The sequence below is a fragment of the Carassius auratus genome, chromosome 7 (assembly GCF_003368295.1).
Source record: "Carassius auratus strain Wakin chromosome 7, ASM336829v1, whole genome shotgun sequence".
In the NCBI taxonomy this organism is placed as follows: Eukaryota; Metazoa; Chordata; class Actinopteri; order Cypriniformes; family Cyprinidae; genus Carassius; species Carassius auratus.
In genome coordinates, this window is record NC_039249.1 from 27,236,759 (window position 1) to 27,252,691 (window position 15,933).

Below are 15,933 nucleotides of genomic sequence, written 5' to 3' on the forward strand. Positions count from 1 at the left end.
AAGTTTAAATTTATATTTAATCCAATTAGTTTAACTTTAGAAGGATTTTGACCCACTTTCATTGGACTTAAGTACACATGTATATGTCATTTTTAAGAGGTATACGTATTTTTTAAGTTATATGTAACTTCAGTTCAGATTACATTTACTGTGATGTTAATCTGTCAATGTTTAGAATAGAAAATGTATATTTTATATTGTATATTATATATTTATATATATATATATATATATATATATATATATATATATATATATATATATATATATATATATATATATATATATATATATATATAAAATCCATTTAAGAGAGGCATCAGCATCAGTATTTGTATCTGTGGTTTTTGCTTTCATTTATAGTACTTATTTAAAAGATGCCAGTGTACAGAATTGTAATTATATTATAATATAAACCCATTTTTCTACAAAAATATTTGTTTCTACATAAATTCAGTGTTAATTCAAGTTCAGTGTGAAAATATATTACACATTTTACACATTGTAAACATAGATGCTACAAAAAAAAGTGCAATGATTTAGTTTTATTATTGATTGACAGTCATGTCTCAATTATTTAAAATGCATTGAATTAATGGTCAACTAAAGTACTATCAACTTTAATATAATATAAACAAAAAAAATGATTAAAACCTAATTTAAAATCCACTTTACAATAAACCTTCTTTTTTTTTTTTTTTCAAGTGCAAAGGTAACGTGAGCTCTTTCGAATAGGAACATTACTCTGTATACATGCAGCAGGTGATGTGATGAGAGGTTTTCCCCAGTCACTGATTTCACTAATGATTATGATGTGGATTTGGGCTGCTTTTATCCCGGAGCAGCGATTCAAAGCCGTCTGTTTTGCAAGTGTTCGCTATTAGGATAAGAAGATTTCAGCTGAGGGAAATCTTGTGTTCATGAGTCTGCTTTAGATCCACACTCGGCTTTACTGTCACAGGTGTTAATGGACTCCAATTCTTGATCTAGAAGATTGCTAATTAAAGTGCATTTAAGTTCCTGGCACGCTGACTTAACAGCATCCACTACTAAGTGTTCCTCACGGGAGACCAAGATAACCATGCATTCCTCTAATAAACATACACATATGCTGGTAAATCAGTTCATTTTAAATCTCACTTTAGCTTTAATGCCGCCTCTGTAGGAACTATGTGCAGAGGTTCCTAATTCCATAATGTCTGCATCTGCATTCTATTTAATATAATATATTAGTAATCAATGTTTGAAATGCTACCTATAGAATTTTGTTCTTAACTTGAATAAAAACTTAGTCAAATGTCGTCTAAAATAATATAATAATATGCACATATAAGGTAATAAATAAGCATCATAGGTTAAAATATAATGTATAGTAATAAAATTGTTGCTGTGTTGGATTTCTTTGAATTGCATTTCAGTAAAACCTTCTCTTCAATTGTTTCGAATTCTAATCCCAATTCTATAGTAATTTGTGGTGTTATTCATAAATTTAAATTAATAAAAATATTTTTGTTAATTGAGATTAATCTTAAATAAATTAAATATAAGTTATATATGGAAAACCTTAAACTAAAAAATTTAATAAAAAAATAAATAGAAAAATTGCTTTGGTAACTAGCTGAAATAAAATATGTCTTAATTAAAAAGGAACTAATAAAATGACAAAGGCACAAATAAAAGTACTAAGACAAACTAAATAATGAAAACTGAAAATACAAAAATAAGTCAATTAAAAATATGAATAATTAATAATGAACATTTATTTAATGCTGAATTAACTCTGATTCCAATAGAGTGCATTGACAATTCAATTCACCCTTCTTGGTAATGACAGCAATCTGATTTTCTATGAAAAGTTGCTACTTTATTTTCAGTAAAAACCTTCAGTAATCAATGGCATCCGATCATATTTACACAATGTCCAATAATAAATTCTCTTAGTATCTCTTAAACATAGTTTATTAAATTGTGCTGGTTTAAGATGACTTAGAAAATGATATTGCTCCACACACTCTTATGAAGACATTTTTAGGGACAACCTTGATCACATAATTTTAGAAACCGTATATTGGTTTTAAATGTAAATTTCTTGCCATGAACACAGCCAAGGAAGCTGCGTGGCATTAAAACAGCAGCCATCACGTCCAGTGGTGTGTGTGTTTCAGGCATGACGGTGTATGCGCTGAAGGACGGCCGGGGATGCTGATCCGCAGCATCCTTCACAGCGGCTCCATCAGCAGAGACGGCCGGGTCCCTTCACCAACCCTACACCTAACCCTAACCCTCACAGGAAACTTTGTGCATTTTTACTTTCTCAAAAAAACTCATTCTGTATGATTTATAAGCGTTTTGAAAAATGGGGACATGGGTTATGTCCTCATAAGTCACCCTCTCCTTGTAATACCTGTGTCATACCCATGTCATTATACAGAGTTGTGTCCTGATATGTCATAAAAACAAGAGCACACACACATACACACAGTTTTTCAAAAAAGGGCCCCATTAGTTAAGGACCCTGGACTGCAAAATCAGTCATAAGGGTCCATTTCTGAATAAATAATCTTTCATTATTACCTTTTTTCATACTATTATATGTACATAAAATTATAAACATATTTATCAGTTTTGCTGAGGAAAGAAACCAAATGAAAAGGCTGCCAATTTAATACAATTAATTACACAGTAAGTTTACTAATTATTCATAAAAAGCTCATAAATAAGTGTTTGTTTGCTGCATAAACTATATTGCTCAAAAGTGTTATGTCAGTAAGATTTATTTTTAAGAAATTATTACTTTAATTCATCCGGGATAAATTGAATTGATCAAAAGTAACGGTAAAAATATTTGTAATGTTACAAAAGATTTATATTTTAAATAAATGCTGTTCTTCTGAACTTTCTATTCATCAAAAAAAAAAACTTAAAAAAATAAATAAATCATGGTTTCCACAGAAATGGAATGTTTTCAATATTAATAATAATCATGGTCAGGGCGTATTTTAAGGGTGCTTCCAATTCAATAGAGCCATAGCAGAGCTGAGGATTTACATTCACAATAAAAGGTGAACCAGACAGTCATAAAGCAAAGCTTATCAGTGCTCAGCGTCTGGCAGCAGAGAGCTTGTGCTTTATTCTGCCTCCCGCTGTCTGTAAACTGCTCTTCGGGTTTCCAGATCCACAGGTGCTGCGGGGGACGAGCTGAGCCCCTTCTCTGTGTGAGTACCGTCTTCATCACACTGTCTGCTTGCATCGTTTTGTTCTGTCGCTGCAGAGGTTTTGGAGAATCTGATTGTTTGGGCCTCCCACAGCACTGCTTCTATTCTCCTCTAATCGTGAAGACTGGAAGCAGTTCTGTCCTGCTTTCCTCACACTCGCCTCAGTCCAAAGCTGTGTGAGCTGCTTTCTTCTGCTCAATGCATTATTGGGTTTATAGAGAACTAAAGTCAAGTCACAATTATTACAGTTATATCAGCTAACTATTGATATTGTGAACTATTATCATAAAAGTATTTTACGCAAATATAGAAATGCCATGAAATGTACATTCTCGTGCAGTAATGAACAAATTAACTCCAAAGTATAAACACTTCAAGATATACAACCAACTCAAAGTATCTTGTCATGCAAATACAGTAGTAATCAATTAAATAATAATAATCAGTGTTGTATGTTATTGAAATATTATACACAAAGATATAGGAACTAAAAGTAACAGTAAAGACATTTAGACTCACTGGCCACTTTATTAGCTTGCTAGTATTGGGTTGGACCCCCTTTTGCCTTCAGAACTGCTTTAATTCTTCATGGCATAAATTTAGCAAGGTGTAGGAAGCCTTCCTCAGAGATTTTGGTCCATATTTACATGATTTTTACAGATTTGTTATCTCCCGTTCCAGCACATCCCAAAGCTGCTCTATTGGATTGAGATCTGGTGACTGTCGTGGCCGTTTGAGTAAAGTGAACTCATTGTCATGTTCAAGAAACCAGTCTGAGATGATTTGAGCTTTGTGACATGGTGCATTATCCTGCTGAAAGTAAAAATCAGAAGATGGGTACACTTTAGTCATAAAGGGATGGACATGGTCAGAAACAATACTCAGGTAGGCTGAGGCGTGTAAACGATGATCAGTTGGTACTAAGGGGTCCAAAGTGTGCCAAGAAAACATCCCCCAAACCATTACACCAGCACCAGCCTGAACCGTTGAGACAAGGCAGGATGGATCCATGCTCTCATGATCTTTAAGCCAAATTCTGACCCTCCCATCTGAATGTTGCAGCAGAAATCGAGACTCATCAGACCAGGCAACATTTTTCCAGTCTTCTATCGTCCAGTTTTGGTGTGTCTGTGTGAATTGTAGATCTGTTTCCTGTTCTCATCTGACCGGAGCGGCACCTGGTGTGGTCTTCTACTGCTGAAGCTCATTTGTAATTTCAGGGTTAAACGTGTTGTGTGTTCAGATATGTTCTTCTGCATACCTCGGTTGTAACAAGTGGTTATTAACGAATTACTGTTGCCTTTATATCATCTCTAACCAGTCTGCCCGTTCTCCTCTGACATCAACAAGGCATTTTCATCCACACAACTGCCGCTCACTGGATATTTTCTCTTTTTGGACCATTCTCTGTAAACCCTAGAGATGGTTGTGTGTGAAAATCCCAGTAGATCAGCAGTGTTTGAAATACTCAGACCAGCACCAACAACCATTCCACATTCAAAGTCACTTAAATCCCCTTTCTTTCTCCATTCTGATGCTTGTTTTGAACTTCAGTAAGTCATCTTCACCACATCTAGATGCTTAAATGGTGCCATGTGATGTGAGGCCGGTTAGCAATTTGTGTTACTAAGCAATTAATCAAGTGTCCCAAATAAAGTGGCCGGTGAGTGTATAATGTTAAAAAATATTTATATTTCACAGAAATTCTGTTAAAATTATTATTAGTAGTAGTAGTAAAAGCATTTATTAAAAAAAAAGCATGTATTTATTTAAACATTAAGCAGCACAGTTGTTCTGAACATTGACAAATTATGAAGTCTGGAGTAATGGATGCTGAGGAATTTAGTAATAAAGTGTCATTTTAAATATTTTAAACTTTAATATTTAAAATTTGAAATGCATTTTAAAACTGAAGTATAACAGTTTTATATAATTATTTATTCAGTTATATATTAAGAATATTTACTGTTTTTTACTGTATTTCTAATCACATAAATGCAGCCTTGATGAGCAGAAGAGGATTCTTTCAAAAGAATTAATAAAATATTTGAATGGTACTGTATTTCTTTGACAATATTATGATCATTAAAAATAATTAAAAAAAAAAAAAAAAAAACATTTCTTCACAACATTTTAAACTGAAATAAAAACGTAAGACATACCTGCAATAATTTTAATTTTAGAAGTGTGTGGGCATGGTAAATAAAGAAAACATTCATTCACACCAAAGTAGTGAATGATTTTAAATTCACCCCATGTTCACTTAAAACAGAAGTGTCTGAGGTCTACACCACAGAATTGCAAAAATAATGATTGCTGGCAGAGTGACTACACTTTTCGAGAGAGTCACTCTACAAATGGCTTCCTTATGGCATACTTTATTTATCTTAACATTAAGCTGCCATCGCAGAGTACTTCAGTTTCGTGGCAGTATTTTAACTAATATATTAAGGCAAATTTGAATTGCACTGCATAGTGGGTCTAATGTAAAACACTCACATTCCAGCCAAACTCAATCATGCTGCATTTCCTCATCAAACAGCATTGAGCAGGTTGTTGTTTCCTTGGTAACATGCATTCATCGTTCATCGTTAACATTCCAGGCCATCACTTCCTCCTAACATGGTGTGTATTGTGTTGTTCATCTTTGACTAACATCTCTCTCTCTCATGTCAATGATTTGATTTCCAGCCATCGATTCTCATTCATTAATGAAGCGTTTTCACTGAACGTGTGGATAATGAATATTTGATTCATATAGATGTGCCGTGACTCCTAATGTCTTGATCTCTCCGCCTGCATGCATGAATTGTTCAAAACAAGGTTTGATTTTCCTCCATTAGATCTGTCATCTTCACTTATAGTCGAATGATGAAGCAAACAAGCTATTTCTGTTTTGACCCCCGATCCGGAAACATGACAACTCAAGCTAAATTAAAAGATTAATGATTTCACCTTGGGAAGAGATAGGCAGACTATATATCACATACATCACCCACTTCAGAAAAACAAAATATGCATCAATGCCAGTTAAGCTTTAATTGAATTCATTTGTTGATTGACTCACTTTTGCATTTTTGGAAACTATTTTCTGTGGCCATTAAACAACAAATGCCATTGATTGGGCTTAATTTGGGAGATTCCTTTGGAGTTTGATTACACCAGTGTTGATGACAGGTCTGATGAGTCAAATGTCATCATAAGCTTATGAATCTTGTGATTGTGTATGTGCAGAATCACGTATGTTCCTACTGAATATTTAGAGGAATACAGGGCGAGTCAGCATCTCCAAAGTGTTGATGTCTCTGATGGCAGAAACAACACTCAACAGTAGTTACTCCATTCACACTGCATCCTGTTAGCTCTCGCTTACTCATGGACATAAAATGAGAACTTTGTGTTTGTGTTTTTAGTCAGATGGTCTCAGATCTTCCAGAGAGAGAAGATGGAGAAGGACAGGAGAGTGAACGACAAACAGCAGCTTCCAACAGCTGGAATCTACCACGGAGGTGAGGACAGATCAATGCACATGTAACTGGAAAACGTGGACATGTCTATTGGGAATGGATATGTATTAGAAACTGGTTTCTGTTAGTATTCTTATTATACTTCTCATTGGAGCAAAATTTGGTGAATTCATTAGGAAAGGTCTGAACATCAATCTGACCAATTTTGGGTTCTCTCACTCGAACCTGTTCCTCCATATTTCATCAGATCCTCCCCAGATTTTGGTCTGATAATATTGAGATATTAAGATTGAGAATATGAAAATGCCCATCAGATTTGGCACTTTATACGTTCATATTTTTCTCACCAAATATTGGCTCAGTATTGGATCAAATATTGGATATTCAAACCATGTCTGACCGAAGTTGAATTGAATGTACAATTTACACATTATCACTGGTTCAGTGGTTGAAGCTCTTGGCTTATGATCACAATGTTTTGAATCAAATCCGACATGGCAAAAATATTTAAGGCTTGCAAAGTTTGATGCTGTTGGGTCAGAAGGTGGGATCATGATGATGAGAAGCTTATCAATGAAGACAACTGTGGGAAAGTCATGATAATGTATTGATCATAATATTTGGCATTAGATGTTAACTGAATAATCTTTGTGTGTTTGCTCAGAGTGGAGTTGCAAAGGGAAGCTGGGAAATCTCTGGACATCAGCATCATTGGTGGGCGGGGCATGGGTAGTCGCCTTAGCAACGGGGAGGTGATGCGGGGCATCTTTAATAAACACATCCTGGAGGACAGTCCGGCGGGACGCAACGGCACACTGAAGACAGGAGACAGGATTTTAGAGGTACACACACACACACAATTAATTAAATGTATAAATATACATAGAGATCATATTTATTTAAAATTTTCTCTCAAAATTGTGTTTATTAAAAGAACATACAGTTCGTGAAATGTCTGGAATTACAAAATTAATTGTATTCAATTGCATATTTCCAGTTGTTGTTAATATAATTAATAGGTTAATAAAAGTTTGAAAGCAAACTGCTTTGTCAAAATAAAAAGCTAGGAATATCTTAAATTAGCTGACCTAACTTTCTAACTTAACACAAACTCAGTGGACAAATTCACTTTTACTTATAATTGTTTGAAATGTACTTACATTTGTCAAATGTCTATTTAGTTTTAATTATAAAAAGGCACAGCTTCACCCAATATTTGCATGTACGCTGTATTTTTGTGCTTATTGGAGTGTTGCATTATTAGTTTAGCATTATGCTAGTGTCAAACTCCATTAGACTCGATTGTGAATCAATTCACCTGTCCACTTCCTGTGAGAAGTGCAATTTGTGAGGAACATAATGCAGAGCATTGCAAATGAGGTTTGCATTTCGGTTCTCATATCATGGTACAACAGTAAATAGTATTTATGAAATATTTAAACATCAAGTTGAAATGATTCTTGCATTGTTATGACACTCCAAAATGAACTTTTGTACTCAGTGAAGCGGTCTACACTGGAAGTGGTCATACACGGCATAGTTTGAGCAATTTTCTGCTTGCTGTCTGATTTTTTTTTCCAATCATAATGTGGTGTAAATGATATCTCAAAATCAGTTGATGCATTTTTACATTGCATGCAAGCATATTAAAAACACAGTGGTGTGCAGTGTGTGATATTATCAGAAGAATCCCTATGAATATATTTTGAATCTTTAGTATATCGCTCAGTACTAGTACGAACTTTAACTAACATGCGTCCCTGTGCCAAAGTGTTAGGTAGTTTCTGTTCGGCCCTCTTATCTCCGCTCCCAGCATCCCTCATTCAGCTCGGCTTAGCCTTAAGGTCTGCCAGTAATTCAACTTAAACACATTTACGAATGATATTTAATAAGTAACGCTCCATTTATGGCCCTCCAAAGTTCATCCGTTTTGTTGTTAATGTCCCGAGACACGTCCTCCACTTAGTTTGATTTACCCGCAGGCCTCTTTTTTAAAACAATGGCACTTCTAGTTTACATATTAGATGTTTTAATGACTCGTCTCGCAGGATGAAATGTGTTTAAGCTGATATCCTGGCGCAGGGTGAAACTGGCTGCTAACCTTCTGTGTTGTGCTTGTAGAAGCCTCCAGCAGCCCAGCTACAGCTGAAGCGCTCAGAGCAACCAAGAAGTGTGCTAAACTGTACTCAATCTGCACTTGTAGTGTGCTTCAAATCTTAAAGGTGTTTTTTTTTTTTTAAAGCTGTACTTGCAGATAATAAAATATTAATGAACTTAAAGGCCACTCAAGTCACTTTCATCACTATTTCTTTATCCACTTAAGTACACTTTTAAAAGCAATAATGTCAAATTTAAAGTTTTACTTTAAAGTACATTTTAATTCATGCTTCATCCTCTCTTAACTACCATTTTAAATCATCAATTAAGTTTTATTAATCTTTTGTCATGCTTCAACCACTTAACTAAGGTTGGTTTCTTTTTAAAGAAGACAATCAGCAATTTTTTTATTGAAGCATTTAAAAAATAATAATAAAGTGTAACATTTTTTACAAGTATGAGTTTACTTTAAAGGAAACACTTTGTACTAAAATGTTTTATTTTATGTATAACAATATATTTTTTAATCTAAAATAAAATCAATCAATCAAAAAAAAATAATTTTTTGCAGATTTTCCAAAGCTTTCAAATGATTTCTAATTAGGATGATTACTAAAATATATGATGGTTTCCAAAAAGGCAATTGAAAAAGAGCACCAGACAGCAAACAGTGTTGACTAACATACTAAAGCACTTGATTATCATTTTACCTGTAGTGTGATATTGTTATTCAATATTACATTTTAAAGTTAATATGTTTTAAATGTACTAAATTGCAATATCATCAATACGAATGTTTAATTACAGATAGATTCAAATACATTAAGTAACAAAAGTATATTTTTGTTTATCAAAAAGCATTCAGCAGAATTTTAACCATAGTTCAAAGACCATTTAAATAATTAAGTAAAGATATACTTAAGTCCTACTTAAGTGGGTAAAAAAAAGTGATTTAAAATTCAGCTAACTGCATTTTATATATTTTTTTTTTAACTATAAAAACCTTCAATCAAACAAAGACGTGTCCAAAAGCATTAAATTTGCACTGTACATAATAAGTATTTGATTAAAATAAGTATGCTAAAGGGTTTCATTATCTGACTCAAAAAAAAAAAAAAATCCCAAGTCTACAACAGCCCCTCCATACAGTATTTAATGTGTGGTAATAATGTTGGATCTCTCAAACATGTCGTCTAATATCTCCACTGACTGAAGCACCTGTAAAGTCCAGCTCTCTGCGGTCTGTCCTTCTCTTCATCAGACCTTTATAAAGTCTCTGTCCAGATGTGCATTAATGATCCATGCCTCATTCCCGCCCAGCAGATGTCTCTCTGCAGATGGCTCTTAAAGGTAGCTTTGTTTCAATGGCTCTGAACAACAAGTACAAAACACACAAGCAGCAGTAAAGAGAGACTTTCATCCCTGTGCAGGACTTCAGTTCGGATCGTCTGGATCAACAGAGAGCCTGACAATGACATTAGAGTTTAATGATGCTATTGAGGTCATGTAGAGATGTTTTTGTGGGACTGTGTTTGACGAGGACTCTTCTTGAATTTTTAATAGCTGCAGACATCTGCGCTGGATGCAGTAGAGGACATCTCAGCCTTCAGTCTGAAGAGCAGCAGTGAGAAGGTGACTGAGGTGGCTTGGAGAATTCAGGAAAATATCTGTAATAGGATTTCTCTAGTTATACTTTTTAGAGCGAGTGTATGTGGACGCCTTTGTGCTGCATGTTACTGGCTAATAACAGTTTCCTATACGCTGCACTAAGGGAATGGCCTTTTTGTTAACTATGATAACCATGTTATATGATTTTATCCAGTAGATGATCACAAAAGACTGGAAGTTAATAAGGCCTCAAAATGTCTATTATCTACACTGTGCACATAGCATGACATGCCAGTATTATTTTAGTATTATTAATATACTATTATAGTATTTATGGTTGCACTTTATTTTATGGTGTACTTGTTACAGTGTAATTATACATTTAAGTACTGAGTAATCTTAATGACTTGCATGCATAATTTATTGTCATTACAATAGTAAGTACATTTGTAACAAAGACATCTTAAAGTGTTACCGTATGGTTACCGTAAGTTTAGTTTAATTTGAATCATTTTGTTTTGAGCTTTTGTCATTTTCATTAGTTTCTGTTTTTATTACATATTGGTATTTAGCTTTAATTTATTTGTATTGCCGTTTTAGTTTTAGTAATTTTAATTCTTCAATTTCAGCTTAGACTATTGCCTGTGCAACATTTCCAATTTTTGTTTAACATTTTTAGGTTTTTCATTAAATGTTTGTTTTACTTGAGCTTTATCTCAGTTAACAAAAACAATATATATTGTTCTGTTTAGTTTTAATTAATAATAACAACACTGTGACACTATATTTGCCAGTATGCAGTAGAACATGTAATACTATTTATTTATTTTATTTTATTTTTTTCATAACTGATGACTAAATGCCACACACATGCATTGTGATGAAACAATGTTGCATAACATTTTATTTCATTTTTTGTTCAAAAAGTACAGTGCACACTTCTCAGTATCCAGTGTGTAGTAAGCTAGTGTTCTATTCCATCAGTGACAGAAAGTGTGTGTGCTGTCAGAAATCAGCAGAAGATTCTCAGGCCTGCCGTCTCTCTCTCTCTCTCTCTCTCTCTCTCTCTGTGTGTGTGAGAGTGTCTCACTGGTGCTGGTTATTCTCTGTTTTCTGTAGGCCGTTGACACTCACAGTAGACCTTTCCTCCATCTGTCTCCGACTAATACTTTCACTCCTTCAGCGTTTAAGGTTTGTGTCTTGTGTGTGTCTTTGTGTGTGTGTGTGTCCTTTCCCATCTATATGCAGTTATGGATCTGATTTCATAACATTAGCAAATAAAGTATAGCAGTAAAACGTTCTTTCTCTATAATATATTAAAGGATTTTAAATGCATGATGTGAAGGCAAAGAACCACGCGACACGAAGTGCATTTAAAATAATTTAATGCACAGCTAGCCGTTGATTATCACATTTATTCCATGGTAATTTGCCAATTCATAGACAATTTAAAACTAGTGTTGCTGTTTGCAGTGCAATATTTGACCAGAAGAGTAAAAAGTATTTTCTTCAGTCACGGTTCATTAGCTCTAGCATTCTGCCTGCTTCAAATCAGACACAGAGATGAAATGGGTAAGATCACAGTTATTTGAATGAATTATGGCATTTATTTCAATTATTGATCGAGAGAGAGAGAGATGACAGTTGTGTGTGCTTAACCTGCATGCTGCGTCTGCACATCTCTCTACAAACAATTAATTACTTCAAAAACTGCTCCACCTCGATCCTTGCTGAAAAAAGTTTGTGTGCACAGCGCAATTTGCAATCTCCGTCTCTCTCTCGCTCTCGCTCTCGCTCTATCTTTCTCTCTCTCTCTTTGTGTGTGTGTGGGGGGTGTGTGCATCAATTAAAGCAGCGCATAAATATAGAACGTTGATTAAACTGACTTGGGACTACATGTGCATTAAACAGTTTTACTGCATATCTGCCAGCCAATCAGAATCCAGTATTCAGACAGACCATGGAATAACCAACATTTATGCATATAAAATTATATATATTTAAATTGTTTTATTGTAACAATTTTGTACTATTTTAAGTAATATTAGAAATGATATATAAATGTGCAGATATATGTAGATCAGACTGACAAATCTGAGGCTTTTTATAAGAAATGTGTTTAATAGCGCAATACATACATTTGTTGTTACATTTGTAGCACACTGGTAAACTCCAAAACAGGAATAAAATGCATCACAAATCCAATGTTGTGTCAAAATGTCAAGAGCAGCGAGATTATTGATCTAAATTTTACACTGTTACTGTAAAAAAAAACATTAATTAAACATGAATTTAGCAGGCTAACTAATGATTTGGAAGGTTTTTACAGAACAGCAGCATGTTTTGGTTTGTTGGTTCTTCATGCTGAGAAATGAAGAGCATATTAATGTGTTAAATGTGATTTTGATTATATTATGCTTCATATGTCATGCTCGTAATGGAGGATGCCATGCTGACAGATGACGTGCTAATTGGATAGAGATTATATCATTTACTGTGTTTTATTTTTAAAACTCTGGCAGCTGAATCGAGAGGAGGGGAAAAGCTTCCTGTGTCTGCCCGTCGTTCCACATATTGGGGAAACCGACTCGGACACACTGACTGAGATTCCCGACAGACTCGCTCTGCATCATGGTCCTGATGAGGAAGAGGAGGATGAGTATGGATACAGCTGGAGTGAATCTCCCATTCGCTATAACACACAGCGGCCAGCAGAGAGAGCGATTACACTGACTCACGCTCAGCTAGATACAGAGAGAAAGAAGTACACTGTAGGATACTTCATGTTTTTACAAACGAAGACATACCCGAAAGGAGGTTTTGTCAGATGTATATAACTTCTGGATAAATTTGCCCTCAAACACTCTGAGAACTGTGGCTCTGAAACACCTAGAAAAGAGCAAGTCCCTTGCGCTCACTGTTTTACAGGATTAATGTCTCCTCTCTGTACAAGTTGTGACATTCTGATCAAATCAAATGAAGTGACAATGCCGCAGATAGAAATGAAAGTTAAATGTATCACAGTCCCTTCAGGGCCTATAAAAACACCTCTTCAGTTAAACTCACCTCTGCTGTGCCTCTGAAAGCCACATAAACAGACTGTAAATGAAACAAGGCCCATGTCTCTGAAACACAGGCTCATTGGAAATACGTGACCATGGCTATATTAGTGCAGAACCTGAAATACATTGATCTAGGTCTATTTCACTGCATTTTACACATGACACACCCACAGAGGTGCTATAAGCAATATCATTTTCCTTGATTCCAGATGCAGGTTTAATTAACAGCACAGCGTCATGAAAAAGCATGCATGTGTCTACATAATGGTTGCAAAATGATATTGCATTCCTTGTAGCACATTTCACAGAAGTTTTAAAGCAAACTGTCTTTCACAAAATAGTTTGTTCATTGTTCTTAAAACAGTTTAATACAATGGTCATTGTTTATATCACGGCAGTTCGGAAATGTCCTAAGAGGTTTGCTATATGGTTCACAAACCTAAAGCAAACATGAGGTAATACACACTGCTGAATCAATCTTCCCATTTTATCTAGTTTCTACAGTCTTTGAGGTCTTTTATTGTGATTTGTGTTTCACAAAACTTATGAGAGTGCTTTGTATCTCAAGTTTAATGCTGTTTAATTACTACACCAGATAAGCCAAAAATATAGAGCTGTTTATGTGATGCAAATGTCAAACTGTTTTAGTTTACAACTCATGAACTATGGTAAGAGTTTTTAGGTAATATAACATGGTAATTTGCGAGGAACCACATGAAAATAAGTCTTTATTAATCAATAATCTGCTAAAGTAATCATAATTTTTGTGAAAAGGAATAAAAGTTGTTGGTATTTTACTGCCACTAGTGTTTCTTTCAGTGGGTAATTACATTGTATTGTATGTATTTGTAAGTGTTTTGCAGGTTTTCAGAAACAGCTAGAGTGAGATGTTATTTTTCCATGATCCATTTTCTGGATGGGAGCATACACTGGAAACCCTTCAACAAGGAAGCAACATGTCGGCTCTGTATCCAGGAACTGTTGGTGGTACCGAACTCTGAAGCAGAAACTGTAATGAGACTGGATCATTTGCCTCCCACAGGAGGTCCTTTGAGTTTTAAAAGGACGGTCGATCGTTTCAGGGGCCTTGGCTTTAAGAGTGAAGTGAATCAGTTCTGCCAAATCTGTGATATGCAGAAAACATCCCTCATTAAGCCCCTGCTGACGACTTATATTAATCCCTGATGCTAACTGTACATTCTTGGCCTTGCAAGCAATGTAATTAGGATTTTATTTGACTTCAAAACCCAAGCTGTGCTGGTTGTCATAATCGGGATGCTTCAGATTAAACTGGAAATTTTTCTCCTAAACTGCAGGCGTGTTGGGAAAGCGGGAGTTGGACCATACAATGGAAAATTCTTAGGTGTTGTTATTGCAATATGGCCAGTCATTTCCATCAGAAATATGCAAGTTCCCACACATAATTTCAGTTTAGGAGCAGGATGATCAGTGGCGTCTGGAGAAGCAGAAGAAGGTGAAGGTCTTTCCATTCCTTCCAAGTGAAAAATAATTCTTAAGTGGAAACTACATGTTGCTAAATGCACTTATATAAAATGTATTATAGTTAAAATTTATATTAAATGCAAGTTGAACTTAGAATGAACTCAAGTAGAACTTAAATACATCTTTAAATGTAATTTTATAATAACTTTTATTGGCTTTGAAATATGGTTAATGTACTGCTGTATGACAAGCATTTATGGTAAAGTGTATACTTTACTGTTATTTCTCTTAAAACTTATATGTCATGTTTTTAAATATATTTGTAATTAAACCTTTGTAATGATTAATCTTGAAGTTAGTACATTTAAATCTTAATTTTAACATAATATTAAATAACATGCTTAAATAAAAATCATAAATCATATAAAAATCTGACTTTTTGTGGCTTTGATATGTTAGGCAACACATCAAAATATGTGTACTTTAACATTGCATGATTTAAATTATAATTTAAAATGTACTTTAAAGTAAACATTTATTTTGTATTTTTACAAATTGCACTTAAAGTCTACTTAAATGTGTTAAGAAGAAATCATGAAATTGCCTTTCTTCAAGTCACTTAAATGGCCTTTTAAATAGTTATCAATATTATATCATCTGCTAGTACAGTTTTTTTTTTAAATATACTTTTAAGAATAAAGGCTAAAAAGATACTTAAAATAGTTACACTCTGATTGCTGTGTCTGTCACAGTGAAATTGGCTGTGTATTAGTGAGAAATCCTTCTCCTCAAACCCCACATGATGCCACAGACTCTCACACCATCATATTGGCTCTCAGCGTGGGTCACTATCACCATTTGTTCTGGGTGAATGGAGTCAGACGGCTGAATCTCTCCCGCAGCTTGTCCCAAAACTCAAGTCCTGTTTGGAACCACTCATTCTGAAACAAAAATTCTCCAGTTTACCTTTAGCAGACATAAGAAAGATGGAATAGGAATGCTAAATTATATAAACCTTAATAACACGAGGCTACAACATTC

General features: G+C 34.4%; 1 protein-coding gene across 2 annotated transcripts in view; it reads left to right on the forward strand.

Annotated features, from left to right (window-relative positions):
* Window positions 1-14,318, forward strand: part of LOC113106382 (patj homolog) — a 39,382-nt gene extending 25,064 nt beyond the window's left edge. Inside the window, exons 1-5 of one of the 2 annotated variants that reach the window (XM_026268250.1) lie at window positions 5,388-6,545; window positions 6,629-6,724; window positions 7,347-7,524; window positions 10,343-10,411; window positions 12,910-14,318. In XM_026268250.1, the coding sequence (XP_026124035.1) occupies window positions 6,442-6,545; window positions 6,629-6,724; window positions 7,347-7,524; window positions 10,343-10,411; window positions 12,910-13,224 (762 nt within the window). In that variant the 5' untranslated portion in view covers window positions 5,388-6,441 and the 3' untranslated portion in view covers window positions 13,225-14,318. Of the gene's footprint in view, window positions 1-5,387; window positions 6,546-6,628; window positions 6,725-7,346; window positions 7,525-10,342; window positions 10,412-12,909 lie in introns of those variants that run through there. The other variant, XM_026268251.1, reaches the window with a different exon arrangement.
* Window positions 14,319-15,933: the final 1,615 nt, after the last annotated feature.